Source organism: Talpa occidentalis, unplaced genomic scaffold, assembly GCF_014898055.3.
Source record: "Talpa occidentalis isolate TD23 unplaced genomic scaffold, MPIMG_talOcc4v2.1 talOcc4.7, whole genome shotgun sequence".
Taxonomy (NCBI): Eukaryota; Metazoa; Chordata; class Mammalia; order Eulipotyphla; family Talpidae; genus Talpa; species Talpa occidentalis.
Window position 1 is genome coordinate 118,132,129 of NW_023605083.1, and position 12,264 is coordinate 118,144,392.

The window sequence follows — 12,264 nt, forward strand, 5'->3', positions numbered from 1 at the left end:
CCCTGGAGGGGCTGTGTTGGCCCCCAATAACTAATCCACACCAGGCCTTTACCTTATGCAGGGTGAGTGGATTTCAAGTGGGGCCTATGACCGCTCAGGTTCCCTAGTGGTGTTCATGGCTGGGCAGTTTTCTGCTGACTTGGCTCCTGCACATCTCCATCAGGACAGGGGCCCAATGTATTAACTTAACGTGTATCTCTAACCCAGACTCTAACACTGACCACGCAGTAAAATATTTGTTGAAATGAAGGGAATAACAAGCAGGCAACATGTTTGCTACGTGCTATTCTCATTTTTCTTAATACGCTCCACAACTCTAAAGAAGGTATTTTATCTCCACTTTGCCAATGAAGAACTGAGACGGAGGGGCTAAATGGCCAAAGCTACACGGGGAAGTCAGGCAATCTGACTCTGGAGCCTGTGTTTTCCTACAGATACGGGATTGAGGTTGAACTGCTACTAACAAATTAAGATGAGTTTTTAGAAACTCTGGTTTCTATTATGTCTTTTCTTTTTCTTAGAAACAAATGAAGTGCAGGTTATTAAATAAAGGCCATTAAATAATAAAGGGAATGATTTAAAGGGTATTAAAAAATACAAGGATACCAAAAAGAAGCCCCTTCATTCAGCCTGAGGAGCCTTTATAGTTCTAGGGTTCAAGGAAGAATCAGAGCTCCAAGTCAGGCTATTTCCCCAGCAAAATAAAAAGTCTTCGTATCTTATTTCCTTTAATTACATCATAAAACAAAATTAGAACATACAGGAAACAATAATAGTTACATAACATTACTTTATATATTTATATATAAAAAACATTTTTTTTTTTTTTTTAGTCCAAAGATTTTAAAGCAAAAGGAATCCTCTACTGCCACCTTGGATTTTATTTTAAATAACCCACCCCCCACCCTCAAGTGCCAAAAGTATTGGGTGGAAACACAGTCACTTGGACAGCTAATTGGAACCTGGTGTTAGTCACCATGCAGGGAACTGTGCTGGCCCCAGGCACTGGCGGGGCTGAGAGTTGGAGCAGGCCTGGCGGAGAAACTAGTGAGCAGCAGCTCCCACACATGGGCAGGCTGAATGGCTGGCGAAGGCTTAGGCCAGACCGTGGTGTTGGAGATCAGACCCCGCCAGTCAAACACAATCTGCACTTTACCCCCTGGTGGGGGTTGGGGGTATAGGGATGAAACAGCCTCGTTTAAAGATAAAAATTTCTCCCACAGCACCATTTACCCATCCATCTCTGTTCTGTCCCCAAACAGAGTCTGACAGGCAGGGGTAGTCCTCACAGTTCTCTGAGCTCTGCACAGGCCTCTCTCTCAGGTCTGTGCTCTCAGGGTCACTGGAAGGTGGGCAAAGGTGAGAGCAGTTGGGAAATACCCAATGCAGGTTACCTGGAAACAAGTCCTGGGTGGAAATAGGAGGCGGCCAGAATGGGAGGCATCTCAGGAATGGAGAGAGGCAGAAAGGCCTTAAGCCTCCCCCCCCCCCCCCCAGAGTTACCCTGTGGACTGGGTCATCACAGATCCTCGGGGGCAGCTCGGAGAGCTATGGCATGGTGAGAAAAAAACACAAGTAGCTTCTGATGAGTTCTGTCCCATGGATCTTGTACATGCGCCAACAGGCTCTAGGAGTTAGAGGTTAGTGTGTGGTTTGGGGCTAGGATGAGGAGAGCAAGAGAAGAAATCTTAAGCTCACCTCTTTCTGCACATATTAGAAATCAACAGTCATCAGAGAAGCACAGATAAATTATTCTTAAGGGAAGGAAAAAACTGATGTAAACCCAGGAAAGTAGCAGCAAAGGTTTCACTTATTATCGATCTATTATATAGCACTAAGGAAAGAAAATCATTCAAGTCTTAAGGGGAGAAACAGTAAAGTTAATTAATCAGACCATGTTAGTTAGAGACTTCTTTCTTTTTTAAGACTTTCAGTTTTCATTCTCTAGTGCCATAAAAAATAATAAAATAGAATAATGGCTTCAAGGGCTGAGGAGGCTTAAGCTAAGGTTAGAAACATATATGTGTGTGAGCAGCAGTGTGGCACAGATTAGAATTTCTAAGTAGTAAGAGACAACAAGAGAATCTTAGCGGGGCAAAGTTTTCTTCTTCCATGTTAACAAAAGTGGTATCACATCATAGATTTCCCTGGGTTCTTAGAGGATAGCAGGAGAGAAAACATGTTTGGACACTTCTCCCACCTCTCCTTGGGGTGGGATTTTCATTTATTACCTACCGCTCTTGCCCTGGTGAAAACTATACCCAGAAGCTGCTGGGATGCAGCTGGGTGGTTCTTTCACCCACAGCTGGATGACCAGGTATGTCAGGGAAAGCGGGAGTCCTCCGTGCCAGGAAGATCACATGGAGTTTATCAGATGGAAAGAAAAGTGAATCTGCTTGCACGTGCAGTGGCCATTTCCATATACGCAGGACAGATACATGTACCCGAAGTAAAGTACCCCAGGTTTCAGATACTCTTCTTTGTTTTCAATCCCACCTACCATTTCCTCACTCTGATTCTTCAAAACAAGACTCCGAAAAATACAGACAACAGAAAGGGCCAATGGAAGGAGTTTGGTTGCTCAGTTTCTTTCCCTAAAGGGGCAGCAGATCACCCCCTGAGGAGGCACTGAGATGCGATACCATGACCCAAACTCCACTAAGTGCTTCCTCGAAACCACACAGGGTAGAGACAACAAGTATCCTATAGAACTCTCTGAACATCCTACATGTGGGTTTCTCCAACAGTTTTTCTTCTGCTCTCTTGGGTTCTAAAGATTGGCTCAGATTCAACCGAGAGGTTCTTACTGACTTTCCTAAGGATCAAGGCTTCAGAGATACAGAACTGATGTTCCTAAGAATAAAGATGGACAAAACAGGCAGACTTGCCTTGAGAGGGGAAGTTGTGGAAGCCCTTCAGGCAAAACACTCAATTGTCTGGTAGTTTCTGGCAGGCAGAAGTTTGCCTCAAGTGAGAGGGCAGGGGCAGAGCAGCATGTTCTTTGTTGGAGAATCAAGAAGTTAAAGTGAGGGCACAAAGCACATACACGCAAATGTTATTCCCAAATTATACCCCAACAACATGGTCTTTCTCTATCTTCCAATTAAAATTTATGAGAGAAAAGAGATGGAGAGGCTGGGACTCCAAATTTCCCTTCACCCTCCTACTGATTTTAGTCATTTGGTCCGAGATCATCTTACATCTCTTCTTAAACAAAACCTGGCTAATTCACACTGCCTGGGTTTGAGGTGGTTAAAGATCCTAGGGACTGGTGGGCAGAGAGAGAAGGCAATCTTCTTATGACACGTTCCTCCAGAAGCTGAAAGCTTACCACTGAGTCTGTCAGCCAGGATTCAGGAGGAGGAAGATAAACCTAACCTTAAATTATGCACATAAGAAGGATTAAGTGAGAATAGACTGATTTCCTTTAACCCCAGGTCCTTTCATGGGCAGCCTGCAACCGTGACCTGCAGCACAGTGAGAGGGGCAGCATGCATCAGCAGCGTTCCTCCTCTCCAAACAAGCCCTTGAGGAAACGCTGCCCACAGGAAGCCGCCCTCTTCTTTCCAATGACATTCCCTAGAAACTTCAAACTGAGCCAAGTCCCACTGCACACTGTGGCCCCCGACCCTGCCAGCTCTGGCGGGCATCAAACTAGTAACACTGCATGTAACAAGGCAACCGGAGGAAATGAAAGAACCTGACTCCTGTAACAGCATTAGTTATACTGAACTGCTCAAAAAGAGTATGGAAAGCCCAAAATAAAGCATCATAAAAATATTTAGCAGGTTTTCCTCTAAAACATGTGCTATAAGAAATACACAAAACTTCTGACTATATGTCTGCTAAATAAACTTAATGGATGTGGAAATCAGACTGGAGATTTACAGAAACCATATAAAGAGTATTTTTACATTTACTAAAAAACCAGAATAGGAGAAAACAAAGACAGTGTGCTTTCATATTCCAAATACTGGAGAAAAAAGCTGAAGCCAGATCCCTTTACTTCTCACACCCAACAGTTTGAGCTCAAACTTCAGTCAGTGAAAAATGGCCTGAGGCATGCTAACGGGGAATCCAAGGCCACCAGGACAGCTTGCCTAGATCAGGACAAGGACCCAAAGAGGAAGCCAGACTAGGGACCTTTAAGAAATCAGCAGCATCTTTGGGAGGGAGACAAAGGCTTTAAAAAAAGGACAAGGACAGGTATGGGAAGGGAATGGGAGCAGTGAAGAAAAAAAAAAGCTAGAATACCTTGATGGGGCCGATACAGAAGATGTTTAAGATACTGATGTAGTAATACTCTTTTTGTAAGGAGAGTTTTTCCTACACCTGTGAAGGCTTACTGAATTTTCCAAAGTGTCTGTGATGTTGACAGGAAGTATTATGTTCAGAGACCAGGACCCTTTCAACCTCACAAAAAACTTACCATGTTTTAGGTTCTCAAAGTCCCGGTACATTCATCATCAGGAGCAGGTTGCAGATTTGCATAAAAAAAATTTCCTTCCAAGCTTGATGGGCTTGAAGTTTTCTTGAGAAAGAAACAAGGCTCTTGCCACCCACCTGCAGGCCAGCCCTGCATACTCCGGGTCCTTTGTTCTCTGACTCCAAGTCCGTAAGGGGCCTGCATGTGGGTTCACTGTCTGAGTCGAGAAGCAGCATTTCCAAGACGTCCATGTACTGGTGAATTGGGCCTTTTACACCTTCTCATGTATGTGTATGTAAAAGTGTCTTAATAGCTTCAATTACTAGGTAATTCTCATCCATACTCACTTATCAGTCAGGATCTTATGGTCAATTTGCTCAGGCACTATTAAAAAAATATATATTAGAGCAGATAGCCCTTAATATTTCCCTTTTTAAAAGTTTTGTTTGAATGAGTGACCTGGGGACCCAAATACAATCAACCACATCTGGAAGGGTGTGTGTGTGTGTGTGTGTGTGTGTGTATGTGTATGTGCGTGGAGCATGGCCAGGAAAGTGAATCTCACTTTTCAAAGTATATTCCTTACATGGAAATTTTAAAATGGGATCAGGGGAAGAGCTAGAGAAAAATACAAGTAATTTGAGCTTTTAAAGATCATGATGGGCTAGACTGCACATTATTACCCTGAAAGACCAAAAAAAGGAAAAAACTCATCCTATTAAAATCACATGAGTTTTCAGCCATCGGTTTAGAAATCTACTTCCTGTACTTTAGAAACTCATTTTTTATCTTCCTCAGCCTCCATGATTTTTGCGTGGGGGGAGCTGCTTCTTTAATCTGAGCCATGGGCACTGAATACCCTGCCTTGAGCTCTGGTGGCCAGGCAAGGCAGAGAGACTGAACTCCCACTTCTTCCTAATGTTCTTCCTGCTGCTCTAATGTCTTCACCTGGCTACCCTTGTATTTCACTGACAGGAAACCTGGACCACAAGAGAGATATGGTGAAAAGGTCCTGGTCATTTGACGTTCCAATATGAGACAGGATACTATCAACACTGACATACAGTGTTGACATACACTATCCCAGGGTACATCTTGAATCCCTGATAGGCTGAAATGGGATTAAAAAAAAGAGAAGCTGACCAGCTAGACAACACAGTTCCTTTAGCAGCATTCCTGGTAAAGCAAAGCCACCTCACAGACGCAAATCTGCTCATACCTTGATTTCAGTGGACAGAAAACACCGTGTGAGCTTGGGTGGAGGGGGTTACTTTCCAGCTCAGGATTTGCTATTCCACTCTTAACTGATATACATTTCTCTCTTGTTAAGTTAGTAGAGTTTGAAAAATGTGCAAGGAGAATATTGGGCATATCATGCTTATTATTACATTGCACAAGACGTTGTAACAGAAACCAAAAGGCAAAGTTTGTTTTCATCAAAATAGTTTTAGCTCAGTATCTTCTCATAACTTTTCTTGCTTTTGTTATAATTTCCCTTCAGAGTGGCAAAGATTCAGGCAGGGTCCCCTGATGGTAAAATTTAGAATTAAAAAAATATTTATTGATAATGTCTCTTTTAAAAATGTTCGGTAACCCCAACTAATCATCCAAAATGCAAACTGTAAACACAACAGCAACAAAAGAGTAACAATTGAGTGTGAGTAAGCAGACTATGAAGAGGTGACAGACTGAGCAAAAGTGCAAGAGGGAGCAACAGAGAACAAAAGACAGGTGCACAAGTGTGCTACAGAGAGTGACAATCTGGGTGAATAAGTAATCACATTTGGACCACAGTGATTTCAATGCAACCATTTAGGAAACCTCTGGGCCAAATACTAAAACACAGGAGAGGAATGGATGAGCCTTCTTGTGAGCATGCTCAGCATGTTGGCATGGGAACTAGGAAGCACAGAAGCTCTGTAGTCATCTCACAATGGATGGCTACCATTTATAGGATGCAAAGAAATTCTCTCTCTGGTCCCTGGATACAACATATAGTTTTTTTTTTTTTTTTTGTGAATGCTTTCCTTGACCCCCAAAGACTGCAGTTGCTGTTCCAAAATCTCCAAAGAATCCCCTAAACAAAATAAAGAAACCGCAGTAGCAGTAACACTGGGTTTGCTGGAATGCCCCCTTCCCTTTACCTTGCCTATGATCTTTTTTTGGGCATGCCTGACAGGAATGGGTACCTTTTACCAATCCACTTGATAAAAGCCAGTGCAGACTTCAGTCCCCAGATCACAGAGCTAGAGTAGGTGGGGGTGACGGTAGGTATGCGTATGTGTCAGTAGCTCTGGGGATTTGGATGCTGCCCTCACTTTGTAACCCTTGCCCAGAACTCTGGGGTCGCTTCCACTGGAGACTCCGCAGTAACTCTGAAGTGTCATTAAATACTCAGTTCACCGAGGCTGACCACCTCCATTGTCATAGGATGATGCAGCATCTGCAGAAGCGCTGTCTGCTGCCCCCTACTGATGGGGGTGGAGTGACAGGTGCGAAGTAGGCGTGGACTTTAATATTGGGTAAATGGGTCTGAAACAAGACAGAAACATTACTAAGAGAGAGGGCTGAAACACAGAGAGAAAGATTGCTTTTCAGAAAAATCACTAACAGGTCAGGTGGACATGACAGCAGGGCAGAGGCTAAGTACCAATCCGGATGTTGAGAGGCTTGGGTTCCATTTTATCAACCATTTTAAATGACTAAATTAAATTATGTTAGTACTTACTCTATAAACAAAAAAAGGAACAAACAAAACCGGGGAAAAATGTCACAGCAGGCTTTTAACCTATACCAAAAGGGCTTGTAGTTGGATTCCCGTAGGTGGAAGAAATTATGCAAGCTTAAAATAATTTCCCTCAATTTGTTGTGGACAATATATATTTTTAAAGACTTATTTTATTTATTTATGCATACAAGAACTAGGGTGTAGGCCAGAGGTGTGGAGGGGCATGAGAGGATTCAACAGACAGAGTCGGGGAGCAGAACAGGCAGACTGACTTAAATACACTGCTGAAGGGAGCAGCGGGTGAGACAGGAGACATCTGCTGTGTCATGTGGGTCAGCTCCCTGGCTGGGGTCGGATCAAATTCGTGCTGCAGTGGCTGCAGATAGCTTCTTAGTGCTGAAACTTAACCCCTTGTGCCACCAGGGAGGCCCTGAGATTTTTTTTAAAAATATCAGAAAAAGGGCCTCCCTGGTGGTGCAAGGGGTTAAGGTGCAACCTATGAAGCTGTCCATAGCCAATGCAGCAGGAGTTTGATCCGCAGCCAGGGAGCTACCCACATGCGCAGCAGACTCTCCTCTCTGGCCCACTGCTCCCCTCAGCAGTGTATTTCAGTCAATCTGCCTGTTCTGTTCCCCATTCTGTCTCTGGTGAATCCTCTCATTCCCATACCTCTGGCCTGTACCCAGTTCTCGCATGCATGCATAACTAAATCTTTAAATAAATAAGTATTAGAAAAAACATTGTCTACATCTTGGGGCCTCGCTGGTGGAGCAAGGGGTTAAGTCACAGTGTTATCAAGCTAATCGCAGCCACTGCAGCAGGAGTTCAATCCCCAGACAGGGAGCTGACCCACATGGTGCAGCACACCTCTCCTGTCTCACCTGCTGCTCCCGTCAGCATGTATTTCAGTAGATCCAGCTGTTCTGCTCTCTGCTCTGTCTCTGGTGAATCCTCTCACTCCCACACCTCTGGCTTACACCCTTTTCTTGTATGCATAAATAAAGCTTTTAAAAAAAAAAGATGAAGATCCTGCTCTTAGGGAGCTTATGCACATAAAAAACTAAACTAAAATGAAAAAATGCTATGTGATTTGGCGCGCAGACTTCTCCTGCCGCCCGCTGCTCCCCTCAGCAGTGTACTTCGGTCCTTCTGCCTGCTCTGCTCCCCGCTCTGGCTATGGTGAATTCTCTCACCCTCCCGTGCTTCTGACTGTACCCAGTACTTGTATAATTAAATGAATGAATGAATGGATAAATAAATAAATAAATCTTTAAAAAAAAATGCTATGTGATTTGAAGACAAGATAAATAGTCTTGAGAATTCAGAGATGGAAGAGCTTCTGGCTGACCGGTGGCTCTCCTCTTGGTGAGGAAGAAATATGGCTATAAGGCCTTGGCATTACAGCTGTGCTCAATTCCTCTATCTGAAAGGAGAGGAAGACCTAAGTCAACTGGAACTCAAGGTGAGATTTGGTGTTCCTTTATGCACCCAGACACCACGTGGCCAAGATGGATTTTTTGGAGGTTGGTGGTAAGGGTTAATGACAATGCCTTTCCCACAGCAGGTGTGAAGCAAATGTTCCAAAACATGTCTGCAGAGCTGAATAATCTAACATATAGATTTGTTATAATCTATAATCTCCTTGCTGACAATCTGTCTCTGGTCATTTGGCTACACCTGGGTCTCTCAATTATGAAGGATGGGGTAAACAGAAAAAGGAAAAAAACTGTATGATACATTTGCTATCTTAAAAAAATAACACAGGGGCCTCCCTAGTGGCACAGGGGTTAAAGTCTCAGTGCTATCAAGCTATCGCCAGACACTGGGGTATGAGTTCAATCCCTGCCCAGGTAGCTATCCACATGGTGCAGCAGACCTCTCCTATCTTGCCCACTGCTCCCCTCAGAAGTGTGTTTCAGTAGATCTGTCTATTCTGTTCCTCACTTTGTCTCTGGTGAATCTTCTCACCCCCGCACCTCTGGCCTACCCCCCCAGTTCTTATATGCAGAAATAAATAAAACTGAATCTTTAAAAATAAATAAATAAAACAAACTAAGAAAAGGGTTGGGACACGGAGATGTGGAGATTTAAGAAAAGGAAATACATATTAAATTCCCAAATTCCACATAACTATTTTATGTTATTCCTTTCGTTTTCTGGAAACAAAATCTGGCATGTGCTTTTTTGACTCTTGGCATGTGATTAAGCCCTGGACACTACTGGAGAGTCTGCTGGGAGGAGACCTACTTTTCTTCTCTTCAGTGGGTATTTTCCTACTAAATGTCCATGTAGGATAACAGGTGAAGACTATGTACCATTAGGTTTGTGCTCTCACTTTTCCTCTCTTTGCTCAATGTCCAATTATATAGAAAAACCACAGGAATGTAATTATGAGGGAAAAAAGGACATGGTTTGGGGAGGGGAGCAAAAAAGGAAGGAAAGGATGTCGAGAAGAAGAGCTGGAGAGTGATGCAACCATCTTTACCCTGAGTCTCTTGATTCCAGCCCGCGTGATTTGTTGGCAATCATAGAGTTCTATCCGCTCAAGGCTGTGACAGCTCTTCAAGTGCTCCAGGGATGCATCTGTGATGAGTGGGCAGTTGTCCAGTTCAATCACCTCCAGTTGGTCATGGGCACAGGCTCCATTCCCGAGGTGGCGAATTCCATCGTCTGTGATCAGTTCACAGTGAGACAGACTCTGTAGCCAAATAGAGGAAAAAAGGACACAAATTATCTAACGGTATTCTTCCAGTCAGAGGCCTATGTAAAACTGGAAATGAGACCTTCCTGGTTTATTTTGATGTACATGGAGCCATCAGCAGATGTGGTGAAATGAAGAAAGAAAACTAGAGTTGCTGGGGTCCTGCTAATGACAATCAATGAACAGGATTTCTGTGTGTTTTTCTCAACTTTTATAATGACAATGAAGTAGTATATAAACAAAATGATATACAATGCCCTCTCCCCACTCCACATCTAACAGGGACAAATGGGGCTTGAGTTTTTTCTGCACAAAATTTTCTGGAACTTGGATTAATTGAATATCTGCAATATGAGCAAACAGTTAATTAACTGGAGATGATTCTCTTTACAACTGTCCTGTGTGGTCACTGCTTCATATAAATCTTTTTGCTTTACAAATTTTCCTTGAATGCCTGGATTCCTTCTAAGAACCAATGACCCTATTTTGGATAGCAGCATGCCTCTAAATGTACCAAAAATTAGCCTAGATAGAGAACAGTCCATTAGAATGGTTTCCTGTAGTGTTAATGGGAGCAGTAGTAGAGAACTCCCCCAGGTAAAGTCTTGACTGGTTTTGTTTTATAGGAACATCTGATCCCAAGGTGATTCAAAGTATATTTTAGCACCCCCCACGCCGCCTCCAAGACGCAACCTATGAAGCTATCCCCAGCCTCTGTAGCTGTCCATAGTCCCTGCAGCACAAGCTTGATCCCCAGCCGGCCAGGGAGCAACCCACATGGCGAGGCAGACCTCTCCTGACTTGCCCGTTGTTCCCCTCGGTCAATCTGCCTATTCTGTTCCCCACTCTGTCTCTGGTGAATTCTCTCACCCCTCACACCTTTGGCCTTCACCCCAGCTCTTGCGCATAAATAAATAAATCTTAAAAAAAACCCAACAACTATATTTTAGGCCATCTAGTCTCTTATATATCTGGAGAATTAAACACCATACAGGCTGGAATGTAATTAACGTAGAAGGTAGAACTCATACTCTCCATCTTATTTCCATTTTCTCCAATTATTGGTACAGAAAGCATTTGATTTTTCCAGTTTCTATTTCAGTGTTTCCCTTCAGGTTCTCCCTTGGTCCACTTAAAAAAAAATTTTATGAAGTTTTTTAAAAGATTTATTTATTTATGCATACAACAACTGGAATACAGGCCAGAGGTGTGTGGTGTGAGAGGATTTACCAGGGATAGAGTGGGGAACAGAACAGATAGATCTACTGAAATACACTGCTGAGGGGAGCAGCAGGTGAAACAGGAGAGGTCTGCTGTGCCATGTGGGTCAGCTCCCTGGCCCAGGATCACACTCATGCTGCAGTGGCTGGTGATAACTTGATAAGCTGAGACTTTAACCCCAGTACGACCAGGGAGGCCCTCCCTTGGTTCTCTTTAAATTAGCAATATGGAGAAATATGCCTTCCCCAAATGGTAACCACACACTAAGAGGGAAGTAAGGACTAACTATAGTGCTGTTTTGATTAAATCCGATAAACACATAAAACTTTCAAAGTCAGGGCCTCCCCGGTGGCGCAGTGGTTGAGCGCTGGGTTGCGAAGCTGCTCGCGGCCTCCGCGGCGCCGGTTCGATCCCCGGCTGCTCCCCGGCCACCGGAGGAGGGTCCCACATGGCGAGCAGACCTCTCCTGCCGCCCACTGCTCCCCTCAGCAGTGTACTTCGGTCCTTCTGCCTGCTCTGCTCCGCCCTCTGGCTCTGGTGAATTCTCTCACTCTCCCGCGCTTCTGACTGTACCCAGTGCATGTATAAACAAAACAAACAAACAAATAAATAAAAAAACATGCCTCTATTAAAAAAAAAAAACAACAACTTTCAAAGTCAAACTCACCAATACTTGAAGTCGAGGACAGTGTATAGAAAGTTGGATTAATGTGCTATCTGTTATCTGAAAGAAAGACATAAGCTTTTTTAGGTATAATTCCAAATACAATCATGGGCCATATACCTCGTTCTCCATTATACTTGTAGTCTAGATCCGAGGATAATCAATTAACAAATAATAACCTTAAGGTTGAAATCCCATCAGCTGCTTGAACCTGTTGTTTGAAAATCTATTGAACACATCTAGTTATTGCTTAGCTTCATCTTTCAACAGCTCTGCTGAGAATTCTGTTCTGTTTTTGAAACCAGTCAAACTCTGTTCACATATGACTTCTACAATCTCTGGACTTTTTTCTACCTCATCAAAACCATCACAGAGAAGAATCAGAAGATACGGCTCCAAGAAAAAAATTAAAGTAGGAACATCCTCAAGTATTTAGATAATTGGCCTGTACTTTATAAAGTATGTTATAACTCAGGTTTGATAACTTGCATGTCAGTTATCTTCCCAGGATGGAAGAAGAGACT

At 43.4% G+C, this 12,264-nt stretch overlaps 1 protein-coding gene across 6 annotated transcripts in view; it reads right to left on the reverse strand.

The window, feature by feature from the left end:
- Positions 1 to 5,960: 5,960 nt before the first annotated feature.
- FBXL20 (F-box and leucine rich repeat protein 20) overlaps positions 5,961 to 12,264 on the reverse strand; it is an 87,142-nt gene continuing 80,838 nt past the window's right edge. For all 6 annotated transcript variants that reach the window (XM_037495053.2, XM_037495050.2, XM_037495052.1 and 3 more), the window contains 3 exons: positions 11,744 to 11,800; positions 9,640 to 9,852; positions 5,961 to 6,958 (listed from right to left, as the gene is read on the reverse strand). In XM_037495053.2, the coding sequence (XP_037350950.1) occupies positions 6,851 to 6,958; positions 9,640 to 9,852; positions 11,744 to 11,800 (378 nt within the window). In that variant the 3' untranslated portion in view covers positions 5,961 to 6,850. The remainder of the gene's footprint in view (positions 6,959 to 9,639; positions 9,853 to 11,743; positions 11,801 to 12,264) is intronic.